The following is a 20,389-nucleotide window of genomic DNA, read 5'->3' on the forward strand; positions in this document are numbered from 1 at the left end:
AAACGAAAAAATGGCTTACATCGAAATAAGTGTCCAAGAATAAAAAAGCAACTGGAATCACTCAACAGAGGAAAGTCCACTGGACCTGACGGGATACCAATTCGATTCTACACAGAGTACACGAAAGAACTTGTCCCCTCCTAAAAGCCGTGTACCGCAAGTCTCTAGAGGTACGGAAGGTTCCAAATGATTGGAAAAGAGCACAGGTAGTCCCATCTTCAAGAAGGGTCGTCGAGCAGATGCGCAAAACTATAGACGTCGATTTGTTGCAGAATTTTAGAAGAAGTTTTTTGCTCACGTATCATGTCGTTTTTGGAAACCCAGAATCTACTCTGTAGGAATCAACATGGATTCTGGAAACAGCGATCGTGTGAGACCCAACTCGCTTTATTTGTTCATGAGACCCAGAAAATATTACATACAGCCTCCCAGGTAGATGCTATTTTCCTTGACTTCCAGAAGGCGTTCGATACAGATCCGTACTGTCGCCTGATAAACAAAGTAAGAGCCTACGGAATATCAGACCAGCTGTGTGGCTGGATTGAAGAGTTTTTAGCAAACAGAACACAGCATGTTGTTATCAATGGAGAGACGTCTACAGACGTTAAAGTAACCTCTGGCGTGCCACAGGGGAGTGTTATGGAACCATTGCTTTTCACAATATATATAAATGATCTAGTAGATAGTGCCAGAAATTCCATGCGGCTTTTCGCGGATGATGCTGTAGTATACAGAGAAGTTGCAGCATTAGAAAATTGTAGCGAAATGCAGGAAGATCTGCAACGGATAGGCACGTGGTGCAGGGAGTGGCAACTGACCCTTAACATAGTCAAATGTAATGTATTGCGAATACATAGAAAGAAGGATCCTTTACTGTATGATTATATGATAGCGGAACAAACACTGGTAGCAGTTACTTCCGTAAAATATCTGGGAGTATGCATGCGGAACGATTTGAAGTGGAATGATCATATAAAATTAATTGTTGGTAAGGCGGGTACCAGGTTGAGATTCATTGGGAGAGTCCTTAGAAAATGTAGTCCATCAACAAAGGAGGTGGCTTACAAAACACTCGTTCGACCTATACTTGAGTATTGCTCATCAGTGTGGGATCCGTATCAGATTGGGTTGACGGAGGAGATAGAGAAGATCCAAAGAAGAGTGGTGCGTTTCGTCACAGGGTTATTTGGTAAACATGATAGCGTTACGAAGATGTTTAGCAAACTCAAGTGGCAGACTCTGCAAGAGAGGCGCTCTGCATCGTGGTGTAGCTTGCTCGCCAGGTTTCGAGAGGGTACGTTTCTGGATGAGGTGTCGAATATATTGCTTCCCCGTACTTATACCTCCCGAGGAGATCACGAATGTAAAATCAGAGAGATTAGAGCTCGCACGGAGGCTTTCAGACAGTCGCTTTTCCCGCGAACCATACGCGACTGGAACAGGAAAGGGAGGCAATGACAGTGGCACGTAAAGTGCCATCCGCCACACACCGTTGGGTGGTTTTCCTAGTATAAATGTAGATGTAGATGTAGATGTAGACCCCATTCAATTTTGGGTATTTTCATCTGCATTTTTAGCTTAATTGGTATATCTGGCGCCAAATGTATTTAATTTGTTCGTATTTTATCGACTCTTGGACATGGTCTTCAAACATCTTACTATTAAAGAACCTTAGAATAGTCAGGGATATTACTTCACAGATTTGAACACCCAGTATCAATATTTTACCATCCTGTACATATTACAATTATGATTAATATGTCATAAAGTCGTACTTAGAGTAAAAAATAAACCTTAATAACGAAAATCTTTTTCATTTCTTTTGCTAAAATATAGTTATGCCTGAACCCGTACACTAATTTCTGTTAGCGAAAACGTTTCTTTTACGTGGAGTATAGTGGAACCGACATTGAGATCATTGTCTGATTACATCACTGACTGTATGGCTGCAGTCTTCTGAACTGTGCACGGTGAGCTGATGTCTTCCTACCTTGCAGACCACAGGTTAAACACAAATGCCTAAGACACTCACAAAGCATCCTTGCGCACTGTGGTCAGAAGATAGGGCAGAACCAGTCACACAAGTGTTAAAGTGGGAGCGTGCTCTGAATGACACGTGCAAGATTTGGTCAGGTGGCAAAGGTTAATAGGTCACGAGAGTATTCCGCGAGGATGGAGTCGGGATTTGGGGCCCCTCTTGCCGCGTGCGGCCGACTTACGGTCTCGCCGAGGCAGAGGGCGTCCTCGGTGCCGAGCAGACACTTGCTGACGTTGAGGCTGCGCAGCTGGCAGCCGGGGTCGCGCGCCGCCTCGAACACGTGGTGGAAGCCGGAGGCGGCGGCGTGCTGCGCGGCGTCGCAGGCGGGCGCGGGCTGCAGCAGCCGGCCGCACAGCACAGAGTCCGAGTTGCGCTTGCACTCGTCCGGCCAGCCCGCCGCAGAGCCCGACAGCGACAGCGCGAGCGGCTGGCGCGGCAGCGTGGCCGCGTGCCGGCCCAGGCTCGACGAGTAGGCGGCCATGGCGCCGCGCGGCAGCGACGAGAAGTAGTAGCAGCCGCCGCTGGACGGCGTGCTCGACAGCGGCGCCGCCCCCGGCCGGCCCCCGCCGCCCCCGCCACCCCCGCCGCTCTGCAGCGCGCCGCCGCCGCCGCCACCGCTGCTGCTGCCCGAGCCTGCGCAGCCCGCCCCTCACCTCGACGTCTGCCGGACGTACACGGCTACAGGGGAAAGTGCGCCGCCGGAGCAGGTGCTCGGGGTGGTTAGATTTGTCGACAGAGAAACGATGGGTCCGTTATGGGAGAATGGACTGTCGGGAATCTCACTGACGGCACAGTCTGAAAAATCCTCAAATGAACCTCAAGTCTTTCCCTCCTCAATGTACTTATAAAACAATCATCTGCTGTTCATATCACCTCCCCCTAGCCAATATCAGGCACGTGCGAGTTATATCTGGGATGTACTTACTACTGGTGGATCGGCATCGACTTCCCTCAGCTCAGGAGAAACTGGTCCTAGGTAGGGCTACCAGCCTTCCTGTCACCTAGTAGTTTAAATACTCCATTCGCATAGAAATACGCCATGGCAATAATGATTGACATTCCCGGAGCATTTGATAATCTCTGGTGGCCCGCTCTGTTTCAGAGGCTAAGACATCTGGAGGTACCGCAGTAACTGTACAACAGTTTTCTAGACTACTGTAAAGACCGAGTAGTCGAATGGCAGATGGAGAGCCGGAAAGTAATTAAAAGAATTAGCAAAGGCTGTCCTCAAGGGTCGATCTGTGGCCCCCATCTTCTCGGACATAACAATCGAACCGCTCCTACAACTTCTGGATGGGGATGACAGGTCAGACGGAATAGTCGCCTACGCAGATGACCTATTTCTTGTAGTCACTGCAAACAACAGAGCCCATTTAGAAGAGAAAGCCAGTGGAATACTACAAACAATTACTCAGTGGTGTCACAACAACAAACTCAGGACAGCCGAAAACAAAACAACATACACTTTACTGAAAGGATCACTCCAAAGGAATCCTTCGGTTAAAATTTGAGACACAAACATCAAACGAGCACACATTATGCGTTATCTTGGGGTACAGATAGATGAAAAATTGAATTTCCACGAACACATAAGGCTAACAACAGACAAAGAAGAAAAAATACCACACAAACTGGTGAGGCTAAATTCAAAACAGTACAGACTACCTCTACCAGTCATACGTACATACCACTGTGCGCTCTTCGAGTCAGTACTCAGCTTAACAGCTAGCACGTGGGCACACAGACTGAATGTGGTCACCAACAAAGCATCTGTCAGACGAGGGCAGAGAAGTGTCCTACTTAGGCTATCTGGAGCCTTCGGTACCATCTCAGCGGATGCACTGTGTGTGGTGCTCGGAATATGCCCCACTGATATCACAATCAAATACAGAGCTGCAAGGTTCTGGTTAAAGGTGGGGAGACTAGATGAGGTACACACAATAACCGGTGTGCCGATGGAGACGATACATCACCTTAAAAGTTGGCGTTTGGATACGTGGCAAGGTGAGTGGCATGTAAGTGATAAGGGACATAGACTGCACGACTTCCTCCCTGACATAAGGAAGCGGTTGAGAATGACACATATCGATCCCAGCCACGGTATGGTACATATCTTAACCAGACACAGACCTTATCCCACGCACTTAAACCGCGTGAGTCTGAGGCAGACACCTACATGCACATGCGGGGAAGAAGGTTTCCCAGAACACACTGTCCTTTTTCTGCGGGTAATACGCGAACAATAGACCAACACTACACTTACACTACGCAGATACAGACATAGATACATACACAGCAATAAGAGATGAAGAACAATGGGCACAATTAAACGCACTGACAAACAGTATTTCAAAAACAACACATGAAGCGTACATCATGCGGACACGACATTACAGACATGCCTATGTCCAGCGTAACAACAATCTCCAGAGGATGGACAGCGATACCGACAGTGACAGCGAAAATAGTGACAATGAGGAGGAACAGGAGGAGGCAGCTGAGATGTGACAGTAAATAAGCAAAAGTGCTAGCGATCTAGTCAATAAAACACCAAATACTGTATATGGATGGGCACCTACAGTAGTTAATACATAGAATTGTAATAAATAAGATAAGCAACAATATTTCTCTACTAATAACCGTTTATGTGTGTGTGTGTGACTGGCAGTCAACAGAACGAAGAAACCATTCTGAGATATTCACCGTCAGTCACATTCAGGAATGGTACTAACAAATCTCTCCTTTATCCTCTTTTTATATTCTTCTTAAAAAACAACAAAATTTTATTTATATTTCCACCTTAAATTATTGTTATTTTGAAAAGTATAATTATTTGTAAATGTTGTAGATAAGACAAAAGAAAAGAAAACTGTAAAAAGATGAAAAACGAAAATTGTAAGATGTACAACCTGTTTTAACCATCAGGTAACAGGTCTATAATTTGGCAATAAATAAATAAATAAAATAAACAAAACATGGAGAACATGATCTTCAGAAACATAATAAAACAAAAGAACTGCCAAGTTAAATACTGGTACCGTTATGTCGATGACATAATATGCCTGATTGATGAACCACATACACACACAGAACAGCTACACAATGAAATAAACAACTTACACCTAAAAATTCATTCACATTAGAAACAGAAACTAACAACACACTACACTTTCTAGATCTTACCATACAAAAAACAAACAACACAAACAACTTCACAATATTCAGGAAACCAACAATCACAAGCACAACCATTCACAACCTATCAAACCACCCATTGACACATAAGCATGCAAACTTCAGATTCATGCTCCACAGATTAAACAGAACACACATGAACAAACAGAACTACACACAAGAACTAAACACAATAAAACAAACAGCAGTAGAAAATGGTTATACTACCCATATGGTAAACAAGTTAAATCAAAAACTATGCAAACAGAACAAAAATGAACACACCACACACACACAAATCCTCACCCAGCACAGAACAATACAAAACACAAACAATGACCACATACATGACACAACAGAGCAACAACACACACACACAAAACGAAATGGCACATACTCACCTAGAATAACAAGGTTGTTCACAGAATAGGCAACATATTAAAGAAACAGGGACTCCAAATAGTATACAGGACAGGGAACACAACATAGAAGAAGATCAGAACACAAGAAACACCCATGGATAAATTAAACAGGTCAGGAATATATGAACTCACATGCAACACTTGCCAGTCAGTATATATAGGACAAATATGCAGAAACTTCAAAACAAGATATTCGGAATATCTCAGAGCTTTAAAAGGCAACAGCTCCCATAGCACATTTGCTGACCACCTTATAGCCAACAACCACCACCCAACCACAATAGAAACAGACTTAAGAATACTAAAACCGAGCCAGAGCCTATACAGCAAACTGACCATTGAGGAAAACTTCCATATACATAAGGCAATAGCGGAAGGAAAACAGGTCTTAAACGAATACACTACACTCTGCAAGGGCACACTGTTTAACACATTAAAGGAACTTTACAAATAAAAACAGCACATATAGATAAAGTCTACATACACACACACACACGCACGAACACACACACACACACACACACACACACACACACACACACACACACACACACACACACACACATACACACGAAAAAGAAATACACTAAAACCTGCAAAGACACACCATATACACAAAAATAGGAATACCACATAAAAGACAACACACACAGCTAAGAAGCACACAGAAAACACACACACACACACACACACACATACATACACAAAGATAAAATGCAAGTAAAATTCAAATTTGGCGCCGAACTCTCTGGTGAGCAAATGAGCACTGACTGGGCTGGGACACATAACAAACCACAATGACACTGTGTTCTGGTGTAGTGAAAAGCGGTTTACTAAGTTATTTGTGGAAAATATTTGTTATAGCTACGTATGCATCACATCTCAGCATAATGCGGAGAATGGAAGTGCTTGCCACACGAAATGTAAGTAAATACGAAAATAGGCGCGAAAACATCGCGAAAAACTAAATTACACTCTAGAAGATAGTTTAACCAAAAAAAAAAAAAAAAAGAAAAAGAAAAAGAAAAAAAACTTTCTCATCAACATCGTTCGGTTGCAGATCACAAGCTACATGTAATAATTAACACAAAAGTGGTCCAGAAAATTCATGCTCACCAAATGTAAAGGTATTTACAAAAAGGAACGCTCTGTTGTTTGAACTAAAAATGCACATAATTTTATAATCATGCAACAAAAATGTTCACATTACAGAATAAATAAAAACGAAAACCCACTGATGATGGCACAGTTTTGCCGAAACATGTTTGGGTACTGAGAAAAACGGTGTTTTGCATAACTGGCGGACCTCAAATCGAAAAAAAGGTTAACTTTGCATATATTCTTTGAAGTTCTTAAAAATATATTTTTTTTAGTAAATGAAGTCTTTTGTCAGACATAATAAATATATGTAGTGAAGCCAATTGACTGCACTTAACAGATACATTCAATGTGTTGGTTTTGAATAGTTGTACTAGCAATAATTGCTGTTCGCTTCACATAATACTGTACTTAATTACCTTTGCTACTTCCAAATTAAAGATTCTGTCAGGATTAACAAATTTCAAAGCTCAACTTTCACATTTCCAACACACTATACTTTACTATCCTAAGCACTGCCTTCTGTATTAGTTGTATGTGCAGCACTGCCATAAACTTTTGTATGTGGAAGAACAGTTAGCAGGTAGGAAGCTGCAGTGATTAGAAATGGCCAAAGTTCCGTGTGTCAATGTGTCTTTCGATACAAATTGTCTTTTAAGATTCACCACCGCTATTGTGGTGAGCAGATAAAACCTGATGTGTTTATTCTTCTCTAAGAAGTGATATAGCTAAAAATAATTGAAATACTAACCATTACTCTATTTTCAATTAATCATTTAATAAACACATAGTTCTAGCTGCGTAAGTAACATGAATTATTGTTACAGTAAGTGGAAGTTGTTTTTAAGGAATTGTTAGACACCGAAAGAAGTCATTTCACTCGCTACTTAGCAGCAATACCACATTCAGACTTACTCGAATGATTTTACAAGTAGTCAAACCCAGTAGATGCAATGTGATACTTATTTGCATCTATCTAGATATTTCTGGACAACAAGCTTGCCTGTCTCGGCTTAAAATGCTATTTTGGTGAGCACCTGTGGATGTTGTCAGTAATGAATCTTATTTACATCTTACTTATGATCAAGACCCTACTTTTACAGATTGCATTTCTGCTTGTATCTGGGTGGAGTTGACAATTATATGCCATACAGGAGCCAATGGCGAGCTTTCTTAATTTCATTCACCATATCAAATGTTTCAGGAAAACCTAGAACTGTGTCATTTGATTTAAATGAGGAAAACTGCACCAGTTACTTATGTTTTGATGCTTAGCACAACGCATGTCTAGAATTTACTCTCATTTTCAAGTGCATTTGTTCACATGAATCTGTTTGGTGATGTTTGCATATATGATTTTCTGGCTCTCTTGTGTTTTTTTGTGGTAGATTGCAACCAGAAAAATCGGACAAAATAATCTTTGAGTGTTAGAAATGGTATTTTTGTTTGTCTACTGATAGGTATATACAAAAATAACATTTCTAACATTAGCATTTAAAAACACTTTAAGATTCATTTTGTTCGAATTTCAGTTTGCAGTCTAACTGTAACAACAACAACGCTGTACTATTGTACGAATAAGTAAATTTTTTCTTCTGATTTTTCGTTAAACTTGTGTAATTTATGTTCTGATTTCATTTCTTTTTTGTTTCATGCCATTGTGTTAAGAAAACTTTAAACAAGTTTCAATGTGAAGATTAATGTTTATGTCAAATGTCAAGTAATATTGTGATAGAGTTGAAATGTAACAAATGTTGAAACTGTTGTAACATGTTTAAAATTGGAACTGTGTGTCTGGTCCATACGTAGGCAATGTGTTAGGATATGTAGAATGCAAAACCTCAGGTGAATACCCTGTCTGTAAGGGAGCGGTAAAAGGTGGATGGCAGGCGAGCGCGGGAAAATGCGCATGGGCACTGCACAGCACAACGGGCTCTGTAGTAGTTGGAGTCTGGCACTGGTTTGAGCAACACCTCCTGGAGCGAGGAGGCTCTCCTGGAAGACGTAGTTTCACTGAGCCTCGGGTATGCCTTTCCAAATCCCACACAGCATAGCAAAATTCCATAGGCACTAATTGGAAAAGTATTGCGACGCTAAGAATAATTAAAGTGCCGATACATCAAGAGCCATAGCTGTGGTTGTATGTGTGCTCTGTGCCTCGCCATCTCGCCGCCCGTCAACCGCCGCTTCGATACAAGCAGGTTGAAACTTTATGTACTGTATTCGTATGGACCATAGAGTGAACTGTTCAATAATAACCTAAATTTTACCAGAACTTTCCCATCATTTAATTATCCTCACAACTAACCTGGACAGGGTCCTTCCCAAATGTTGTACGATGCAAGTGTCCCGAAATGAAAAATTAAATTTTGTGTTAATAATAATTACTTGCAGACCTAGTTATGTTAGAATGGTGTTTAAAGAACTGTTTTGTTAATGACCAGTAAATGAATAACGAAGGTCTAACAAAGTTGAAAGATAACTTTAATATTGATATAGTAATGAATTTTAATTATTTCGAGACAGATATAAAGGTATTTAAATGAGAAGTAAATAAGATAAAAAGAGTAGTAACTCATATACTGGAAATCTTGAACGCATGATAATTTCAGTAATCTATTTTTTTAATATAATGATCATAACAGTTTCAGGGTCCCCCCCCTCTTTATTCATTTGAATTGTGAAGTGTTTCACATTGGTTTGACCAGCAAAAGTTAAAGTCAATATATAAGTCAAAATGTATCAGTGTATTATCTTTATCAAAATTGACATTTTGTGTGTGGCTTGGAAGTGCTATTTCTAGGGTAACCTATGCCTGATTTTAATCAGATTAATAGACAGTATAAAGTTTTGTAGTATACATTATAGTGTAGTGTTATGTATTCATGGTTTTTCCATATCAGTACAGAATGTTAAACTATCAGTTCAATAGATTTTCTGGTTCTAAAATTCTGCTATATTATGCAGTGTTACTACTTGTTGTTTTGCACGAATATCTGCCAACTTGTACAGGGAAGAAACTCAGTTAATGCCTAATTAGGCTGGCGACCGTATTATTAACAAATTGGTAGCATCTTCTGTATGGCTTTTTGTCCATCCTGGCGTGTAGTTGCGTTTCGAACTTGCTTGACGTAGCATTGTTATTACAGAGTGGGTGTAAGTCTGATTTGCCTCCATTCAGGTACACGCGGTCATATCTATACGAAAATCCTTTCTCATAAGGTGAACCTCACTCACTTACCATATTACAGGCTTTAATGAGTATTGTGTGCCCCAAACGCACAGTACAGAACCGCATAAAGAAGCAAGAGAGGCTGAAAATCATACATGCAAACATTAACAAACATATTCACAGTGTACTTTTTATTAGTGGTGTATACAATAGTTAATTTTTTTATTTTTTGTTAATAGTTAGGATGGGTTATGTATGCAGTTTATAATTGGGTAGACAAGAATTTGTTTTATTTGTATCTTTGGTTGCACATGTAATGTGGGGGTGCATGGATTCGTGACATTGTATGTCACTTTTCTTGGTCACTGAAAATTACACTATTATTTTTTAATGGCTCTTTTAGTGTAGAAAGAAAAGTTGTTGATCCAGCTATGCTGTATTTCTGTAATGTTATTAACTTGGAGAAATTCATTAGCTTATTGACATGGTCAGTTTGATTGATAATGACTATACTATTTTCTTTATCAGATTTTGCTGCTGTCACATCTTGAGTGGTTAATTTCTCATTTAGGCTGTTGAGGATGTGGTGTTCTATCTGTCTGGCTCTAGGAATCAATAGAGTGTCAGAGACAGAGCCGTTAGAAGTAGATTAACGAGCGATTACCATCTCCAGTCAGCCACTTGTGAATGTCACACTCTGTGGAGGCAAGTCTGTCGATACTAGTTAAAAGCTACTACAGCCCATCAGTGACTTCAAATTAGAAATATTAGCGTGCGCTAGGCTATCACAGTTTATTTGGTTTAACCATATTCAAGACAGGATTTTGGACTGCGACCTTCTCGAGTAGATCACACCAAACACAATAAAGTCTTTCCACATACCACTTCAACACTGGTCAAATGTGAAAACAATTGGAACCACTATACACTTTCCCTCTGCAGACTTCTGTTCTAAGTAAGGTATCAGCTTGTATCCAGCCTCTGGGCAGTACCTGTCCGTGTGAAATGTTGTGACAGCGAATGTTCTTGAAGGAGAATTTATGTCAGCAAGTCTAGTCTGTGGTTCAAGCCTGTGCTGAGAGTAGATGGCATTTCTTCGCCACAGCACTAGGAGGAGGGGAGAGGGTGAGGAGAGAAGGATCCCCGGTACTCAACTGATAGCTGGTCAAGTCGACCTGGGCCATCCAGGAGGGACTGGAATGAGGAAAATCCGTACCCCTATGAGAAAGTAAACCCAGGATGTGCAGGACCAGATTGGCACAGTCTGTCTGCTAAACTATCGAGGCTGTACATCGGTAAGACGTGTTCCTGCCATAATGAACACCCCACACATCAGTTCAGTGTGTATGTGTGAAGTACATCTGACAATGAGACTGGAAGCGTCAGAATAAATGTTGGTGTAGTAAACCGATGATAATTAAATTGCAGTCCGAAGTAATGTAGCTTCTTCTTAACTAATCCTATGACTGCATATCCAGTCGCTTTTCCAGGCAGCTCAGTAGTGACAGGCTATTTCCACTATGCCTTAGGGCCCCTGTCAGAACTACAGTCGCTCCAACAACACCGACACAGCTTTCTCGTAAAAGGCATACACATTACTGCGAGCATAAATCCTACGGCATACGAAAATTGCATTCTCTATGCTACTAATAATCTAAGACGTTCCATGCCATATCATTGCACACACTAATCAAGAAATTGACGAGATACGCTGTGTACTTTGGAAGTAGGAGAGACTGAAGTAACGGGGCCCCGCACTCACCCAGGCTGACGCCGGAGGAGGAGGGCGGGTCGTCGCAGCGGCGCTGCGCGGCGCCCCACGACCCGGCGAGGCTGAGCGCCAGCAGGGGGCGCGCGCGCACCAGCGCCGCCACCGCCCGCAGGCCCTCGCCGCCGCACACCAGGTGCGGCAGCTGCAGCACCGACACCTGCGGCGCGCGCCGCAGCGCCGCGCACAGCTGCGCCACCTGGCGGGTGCCCATGTTCAGGTCCAGCACCAGCTTCGACAGCGAGGGGCTCGCGTCCACCTCCAGGCCCGTGCACAGCGCGTCCACCAGCGGCTGGAACCTGCGGCCGAGCAAAGGCTGCCCTGTGAGCTCCAGAGACCGGTACTCCCTGTACGTCATCGTGACAGCGGAGCACTCCCGTCAAGTTCCACACTGCCCAGGATGTTTGGTTAGTTGTTTTATTGGTTTGTCATCATTTCATTGATTGCTAATGTTGATCGTATGTTGATTAACGTTGTTTGTGTGTTAATTAACATTGTTTGTATGTTAATGAATGTTGATCGTATTTTGAATGTTACAATGATCCATTTACCAGTTATCTTGCTAAACAATTTTTTGAGAGAAAATATATTTTGTTTATGTTTAACAAATTCTAAATGATCATAAAATTAACAACAAAAACGCTAATCTATCTTTGTGTTTATCTGGTGTTGTTTTAATTTTACCAATCTTAACTTTAATCTCGTAATTTAAATCTATTTGTCTAATCAATAATTAGATACATAACAACTTTTTATATTTTAGAATTTAAAAATATATCTATCTTTTCTAGGATAATTTTCGATTGTAACGTTGGAAATAATTTGTTCCAATCCTTCTTCTAGATGTTCAACTCGTTTACAGTTTATCACTTTTATTTTTCCTAATATTTGACCCATTTTTATATTTTAGATTGTGGCTTTATCTTTTCCTTTATATATTTTCTTTATATATTCAGGATGTTGGCGCAGCTCAAACTTTCTTGCAGCTCTGTTCTCTGCAGAGCACCTTATATATGGACACGACAGAACTTGACAGTGAATTAAAGTTGTGTGGTGATTCTCGTTGACAGAGACGTCAACATGGGAAATTGTTTTGGTAACAACTGCCCATTGTCGTCCGGGAGCAGGGTATTCCGATAAATCCTGTCGTATCTCTCTGAAACTGAACATCTTTTCGAGGCAGTAAAATACTTGAGGAACATGTTTCTGCTTGTAAGTGACGACAAATTTCACTTGTCGACTCGCTTTCAATGCAGAAAAAAAAGATTAATCAAGCTTCGTTGGGCTATCTGTCAGAGATTTAAGCGTTTCAATTTTAACGAGAAACAATTTTTACATACAAAAGAAAAATATGGAAAATATAAAATATAAAATTATATAGAATAATTAACGAGAACAAAAAGTAATAAAATGAAGGTTCACTTTTACAAGTTAAAGAACGAGTATTACATCTAGAAGAGCTACTAAACGGTGAGATGCAAAGTAGTAGTAGCGTTGTTACCACTATTCATGAACTTGTGACTGTGTCAGAGGCAGTGACAGGGCACGAGTCGCTCTTCCGGAGGACGTTGTGATTCCCGTAACCTGCAAGGCTGGGCGTCCCAGACGAGGACCAGTGCACTTCCTCTGGCTGCAGTGTGACTCAGCTGGGTCTAAATTTACAGGTTTGTCAGACTGTGATGTGTGCTTTACTCTCTTCCGTTTGTGACTCCTTTTGCACACAGAAGTCTGAGTTTCCTCCTGATTCAGTGTTCCACATGCAACATCTATAGTTAGATCAGGTTTATTAAAGATTTCATTTCTTCTCTGTGAACAACCATTTTTCCACTGGAATACGGAAACAGAGGGCCAGGTGCGTTACTATCATATGCCACTACTGTTCTGTGCATGAGGCGCTGTCTCCGGAAAAAACAATGAGAAGGGGTAAAAGAAAATGGTAATCATGAGGGAGAAGTAGGGAGATCAGGAAGAAGTGCTTGCAGTAGTAGTAGTAGTAGTAGTAGTAGAAGAATAAGAAGAGACATTTTGGGAATGTGGCATAATGAACGAATGGAAATTATGGGAATATTCGAACTGAACTGAACTTTATTCCATAAAACGTCCTTCTTGATAGGGAGACGATTAGTGTCTCCTTTTCGCTTGTAAAAAGAGCCACTCACATTCTACTAAGTGAACCAACACATAAAAAGTCTAAGGATTATATTTTGTGTTTACTACTTCATTTGTTAGGGTGTTGCATTGAATGGCAATTGTTGTTGTTGTTGTGGTCTTCAGTCTTGAGACTGGTTTGATGCAGCTCTCCATGCTACTCTATCCTGTGCAAGCTTCTTCATCTCCCAGTACCTACTGCAACCTACATCCTTCTGAATCTGCTTAGTGTATTCATCTCTTGGTCTCGCCCTACGATTTTTACCCTCCACGCTGCCCTCCAATACTAAACTGGTGATCCCTTGATGCCTCAGAACATGTCCTACCAACCGATCCCTTCTTCTGGTCAAGTTGTGCCACAAACTTCTCTTCTCCCCAATCCTATTCAATACTTCCTCATTAGTTATGTGATCTACCCATCTAATCTTCAGCATTCTTCTGTAGCACCACATTTCGAAAGCTTCTATTCTCTTCTTGTCCAAACTATTTACCGTCCATGTTTCACTTCCATACATGGCTACACTCCATACAAATACTTTCAGAAATGACTTCCTGACACTTAAATCTATACTCGATGTTAACAAATTTCTCTTCTTCAGAAACGCTTTCCTTGCCATTGCCAGTCTACATTTTATATCCTCTCTACTTCGACCATCATCAGTTATTTTGCTCCCCAAATAGCAAAACTCCTTTACTACTTTAAGTGTCTCATTTCCTAATCTAATACCCTCAACATCACCCGACTTAATCCGACTACATTCCATTATCCTCGTCTTGCTTTTGTTGATGTTCATCTTATATCCTCCCTTCAAGACACCATCCATTCCATTCAACTGCTCTTCCAAGTCCTTTGCTGTCTCTGACAGAATTACAATGTCATCGGCAAACCTCAAAGTTTTTATTTCTTCTCCATGGACTTTAATACCTACTCCGAATTTTTCTTTTGTTTCCTTTAATGCTTGCTCAATATACAGATTGAACAACACCGGGGAGATGCTACAACCCTGTCTTACTCCCTTCCCAACCACTGCTTCCCTTTCATGTCCATCGACTCTTGTAACTGCCATCTGGTTTCTGTACAAATTGTAAATAGCCTTTCGCTCCCTATATTTTACCCCTGCTACCTTTAGAATTTGAAAGAGAGTATTCCAGTCAACATTGTCAAAAGCTTTCTCTAAGTCTACAAATGCTAGAAACGTAGGTTTGCCTTTCCTTAATCTTTCTTCTAAGATAAGTCGTAAGGTCAGTATTGCCTCATGTGTTCCAGTATTTCTACGGAATCCAAACTGATCTTCCCCGAGGTTAGCTTCTACTAGTTTTTCCATTCGTCTGTAAAGAATTCGTGTTAGTATTTTGCAACTTTGACTTATTAAACTGATTGTTCGGTAATTTTCACATCTGTCAACACCTGCTTTCTTTGGGATTGGAATTATTATATTCTTCTTGAAGTCTGAGGGTATTTCGCCTGTTTCATACATCTTGCTCACCAGATGGTAGAGTTTTGTCAGGACTGGCTCTCCCAAGGCTGTCAGTAGTTCTGATGGAATGTTGTCTACTCCGGGGGCCTTGTTTCGACTCAGGTCTTCCAGTGCTCTGTCAAACTCTTCACGCAGTATCGTATCTCCCATTTCATCTTCATCTACATCCTCTTCCATTTCCATAATATTGTCCTCAAGTACATCGCCCTTGTATAGACCCTCTATATACTCCTTCCACCTTTCTGCTTTCCCTTCTTTGCTTAGAACTGGGTTTCCATCTGAGCTCTTGATATTCATACAAGTGGTTCTCTTATCTCCAAAGGTCTCTTTAATTTTCCTGTAGGCAGTATCGATCTTACCCCTAGTGAGATAAGCCTCTACATCCTTACATTTGTCCTCTAGCCATCCCTGCTTAGCCATTTTGCACTTCCTGTCGATCTCATTTTTGAGACGTTTGTATTCCTTTTTGCCTGCTTCATTTACTGCATTTTTATATTTTCTCCTTTCATCAATTAAATTCAATATTTCTTCTGTTACCCAAGGATTTCTACCAGCCCTCGTCTTTTTACCTACTCGATCCTCTGCTGCCTTCACTACTTCATCCCTCAAAGCTACCCATTCTTCTTCTACTGTATTTCTTTCCCCCATTTCTGTCAATTGTTCCCTTATGCAATTAAACAATGAAAAACGGAGATAAAAAAGTAATGAGGGTCTAATAAGGGATGCAATCAGTAAGTCAAAAGGCACTCAAATACAAGGAAAAATGGAGAGAACAGCTACGTCGTATGCTGGAAGAAAGACTTCCTAAATTAGCAATGCAGTGTAAACTGTGGGGCATGAGAAATGGCGGAAGAGTGAGGAAGAGATGGTGAGATGGAAAAAGGCCCTAGGCCTTGTAACGGGACATCCTCCTCTCCACATTACATGTCGATACCAATATAATTTTTCGAATTCTGGACAGGTCAGTACTATATAGGTTGCTTTTGTGAATACTTTCATAGAATTTTCGTATTTCAAGCTAAAATTTACGAAAAGGAATTACTTTATAAAATATTTTAGTTTCGATGTTATAATCGATAGGTACTAGTTTTGAATTTACAGGTAAAATTATATTTTTAGAAACATTTGAAATTACGAAAAATTTGCACATTTAAAATTTGTATTATTAATTACTTAATTCTGTACAGTTCACTATGTTTATCTCTGGATTGATTTATGAAATAATAATCGAAATTAATAATGTCACGAAAGCTAGTAGGAATTCATTTGTTAAGAAAAGTTGTAAAGCCTTTGGAATATTGTTTTCTTTCGCAGAGAGTGCGAATAAGCTTCCCTCTGATATAATCGGACGTATTTCTGTATAATAGGTGCGAACAATGTACAGTAATTTCGGCTTTGTTGACGTGAAAAATCAAAAGACTGTATGATGTACTAAAAAGAGAGAAAATGCACTACTGGCCAATAAAATTGCTACACCAAGAAAATACACTACTGGCCATTAAAATTTCTAAACCAAGAAAAAATGCAGATGATAAACGGGTATTCATTGGACAAATATATGTTATACATGTGATCACATTTTCACGCAGTTTGGGTGCATAGATCCTGAGAAATCGGTACCCAGAACAACCACCTCTGGCCGTAATAACAGCCTTGATACACCTGGACATTGAGTCAACCAGCGGTTGGATGGCGTGTACAGGTACAGCTGCCCATGCAGCTTCAACACGATACCACATTTCATCAAGAGTAGTGACTGGCGTATTGTGATGAGCCAGTTGCTCGGCCACCATTGACCAGACGTTTTCAATTGGTGAGAGATCTGGAGAATTTGCTGGCCAGGGCAGCAGTCGAACGTTTTCTGTATCCAGAAATGCCCGTACAGAACCTGCAAGATGCGGTCGTGGATTATTGTGCTTAAATGTAGGGTTTTGCAGGGATCGAATGAAGGGTAGAGCCACGGGTCGTAAACATCTGAAATGTAACATCCACTGTTCAAAGTGTCGTCAGTGCGAACAAGAGGTGACCGAGATGTGTAACCAATGGCATCCCATACCATCACGCCGGGTGACACGCCAGTATGGCGATGATGAATACACGCTGCCAATGTGCGTTCATCGCGATGTCGCCAAACACGGATGTGACCATCATGATGCTGTAAACAGAACCTGGATTCATCCGAAAAAAAATGACATTTTGGCATTCGTGCACCCAGGTTCGTCATTGAGTACGGCATCACAGGCTGTTCTGTCTGTGATGCAGCGTCAAGCTGATAGTCCCTGCTGCTGCAAACGTCGTCGAACTGTTCGTGTAGATGGTTGTTGTCTCGTAAACGTCACCATCTGTTGATTCAGGGATCGAGACGTGGCTGCACGATCCATTACAGCCACGTGGATAAGATGCCTGTCATCTCGACTGCTAGTGATACGAGGCCGTTGGGATCCAGCACGGCGTTGCGTATTACCCTCCTGAACCCACCGATTCCATATTCTTCTAACAGTCATTGGATCTCGACCAACGCGAGCAGCAATGTCGCGATACGATAAACTGCAATCGGAGTAGGCTACAATCCGACCTTTATCAAAGTCGGAAACGTGATGGTACGTACACATTTCTCCTCCTTACACGAGGCATCACAACAACCTTTCACCAGGCAACGCCGGTCAACTGCTGTTTGTGTATGCCAAATGAGGTGAAAACTTCCCTCATGGCACCACGTTGTAGGTGTCGCCACCGGCGCCAACCTTGTGTGAATGCTCTGAGAAGCTAATCATTTGCATATCACAGCATCTTCTTCCTGTCGGTTAATTTTCGCGTCTGTAGCACGTCATCTTCATGGTGAAGCAATTTTAATGGCCAGTAGTGCATATTTACCACAAAAAATTCTGCAAAAACACTCTTCAAATTTATTTAGTTCAAACTAACTGTGAGGACCTGATGCGAGTATTCAGCTTCAAGAATCAGACCCTGGAGAAGAAGAACTGGAGCCATTTCAACATGACAAACTAAGTACACCTGGATGTTTATTGTAATCTTCGCTCCTCTCAAAATCTTCAGAAAGACTTTGCTTATTAATTGCACAGAGTATTGTTCAATGTGGACAACAGCTGGAAGAAGGAAGAAGTGGGTACATTAGTCTGACCTTGGAGTTGTCGCAAACAATGAGTCTTTCGACAGTGTTTTCCATGCCGTGTTCTGGATTCTCTTGTAGAAAAAAAAGTTATTGGAACACCTACCTGACCTATAAAGCCTCACTGATCTCCACGAACGACAAATAGCCGAAACAGTTGAGAGGGAGGCCATACGGCGGGATTGTTAGTGAGGGGACCGGGACGGGAGGGACGCACCTGTCGTGCGCGCTGTCCTCCAGGCAGGTGATGGCCAGCTCGAAGGCGGCGAGCCGCGGCTTGGCCAGCGTGGCGCGCACATGCCCGGCGAGGCGCGCCAGCTCCGCGGCGGCTGCGGCTGCGGCGCCCCCTCCGGCCGCGCCCGGCTCGTGGCCCAGCAGCGACGAGACGCGCACCGCGCGCACCGACTCGTTGGCGGCCAGCGCCGCGAAGAAGGCGTCCAGCTGGTCGCGCGGCGCGCAGCCGGCGGCCGCGGCCGCCTTGTCGGCGTCGGCGCCGGCGCCGGCGTCCAGCTGCAGCTGCAGCGACAGCTCGAGCGCGGGTAGCGCGCAGGCCTCGCTGCGCAGCACGTGCGCCCAGCCCTGCAGCTCGAGCGCCGAGGTGCGCACCAGCGGGGGCGGCGGGGGCGGGCCGGGCCCGGGGCCCGGGGGGCAGGCGCGCGCCCCGGCGGCGCCCACCAGCCGGCACACCGCCGCCACGTTCGCCTCGCTGGGGCCCGCCGCCTGCCGCAGCCGGGACAGCGACCGGGTTAGCGCCGGGCCGTGACCGCGGAAGAACAGAAGGCGACCGAATCCGACAGCGAATACTTGAACGTAAACAGAGACGGGCTGAAGAAGTGCTGAAAAACCTGAACTGGCAGACTCTCGATCGTAGATGCCAATCGTCCCACGAAAGCGTCATTGCTAGGTACGAAGAAGAAGTACGAAGTGAGAATCTAGCAATATGTAACAGATCTCTACCTGTCGCTGCAATATGCATTCTGAAGTTGAGACTAGACCTTTGTAAAGCTGTGTACTGTCAAGCCGTCTCACACAGACAACTTCATGCAGGCCAGAAGCTAGTATGACCCTCTCCGACACAGCGGTGTGATTTGAATGCTGCTCTACAGACCACAAGCCGTAGTGGATTCAGAGTACCGACCTATGCCACCGATACTGTACTCCTGCAAAACGATATTCCGAACAGATGATTCACCGTGCCTTTCACCTGGTGCACGTTTGACAAGTTGTTCTTTCTTCAGAAGTGGGAAAGTTAGTAAGAAAACTTAAAGTCAAGTGCGTTTTCTGTTCATAAACGAAATCTTCTTAGTCTCAGTGAAGGACAATCTATGCGTCAAAAGGCGTGGTGCTTATAAAGTCCGTATACCTCTCGGAAGTAATACATCAGATAAACTTGAGACGTCGTGGAAGATTGTTCCGTGTCTCGTCTTCCACTGAAAGTGAAACAGAGCCCCTGGAACTCACTTCACCTGTTACAAAACTTTCTTTGTTCTCCCTAAAGAGGTGGCAAATGCGAAAGGGTAGGGATCTATTAGTAGTAGGAAGATGGTGGCACAAGGGCACTTTCGATATCAAATCGACATTACATTAATTGTTGTTGTTGTTGTTGTGGTCTTCAGTCCTGAGACTGGTTTGATGCAGCTCTCCATCCTACTCTATTCTGTGCAACTTTTTCATCTCCCAGTGCCTACTCCAACCTACATCCCTCTACTTAGTGTATTCATCTCTTGGTCTCCCTCTACGATTTTTACCCTCCAAACTGCCCTCCAATACTAAATTGGTGGAAAGCCCAAGTGCACCCTTCAACACGTGGAAACTGTCCAGACGAAGGAGAGGAAGGTTGGTTTAGTATACTTTATTTATTTTGGTTGGGAAAGTGAAGTAAAGATTGGTCCAGATTTCGTAATTAATCATAAAGTTCGGTCCTAATTCCACAACTTTATTCATAATGCTACACAAGGAGT

General features: G+C 42.6%; 1 protein-coding gene across 1 annotated transcript in view; it reads right to left on the bottom strand.

The window, feature by feature from the left end:
- Positions 1–20,389, bottom strand: part of LOC126188830 (uncharacterized) — a 129,136-nt gene that overhangs the window by 56,823 nt on the left and 51,924 nt on the right. Inside the window, exons 7-9 of the mRNA XM_049930443.1 lie at positions 18,646–19,148; positions 11,667–11,971; positions 2,220–2,671 (exon numbers count right to left, since the gene is read on the bottom strand). Of these exons, the coding sequence (XP_049786400.1) occupies positions 2,220–2,671; positions 11,667–11,971; positions 18,646–19,148 (1,260 nt within the window). The remainder of the gene's footprint in view (positions 1–2,219; positions 2,672–11,666; positions 11,972–18,645; positions 19,149–20,389) is intronic.

Source organism: Schistocerca cancellata, chromosome 5, assembly GCF_023864275.1.
Source record: "Schistocerca cancellata isolate TAMUIC-IGC-003103 chromosome 5, iqSchCanc2.1, whole genome shotgun sequence".
Taxonomy (NCBI): domain Eukaryota; kingdom Metazoa; phylum Arthropoda; class Insecta; order Orthoptera; family Acrididae; genus Schistocerca; species Schistocerca cancellata.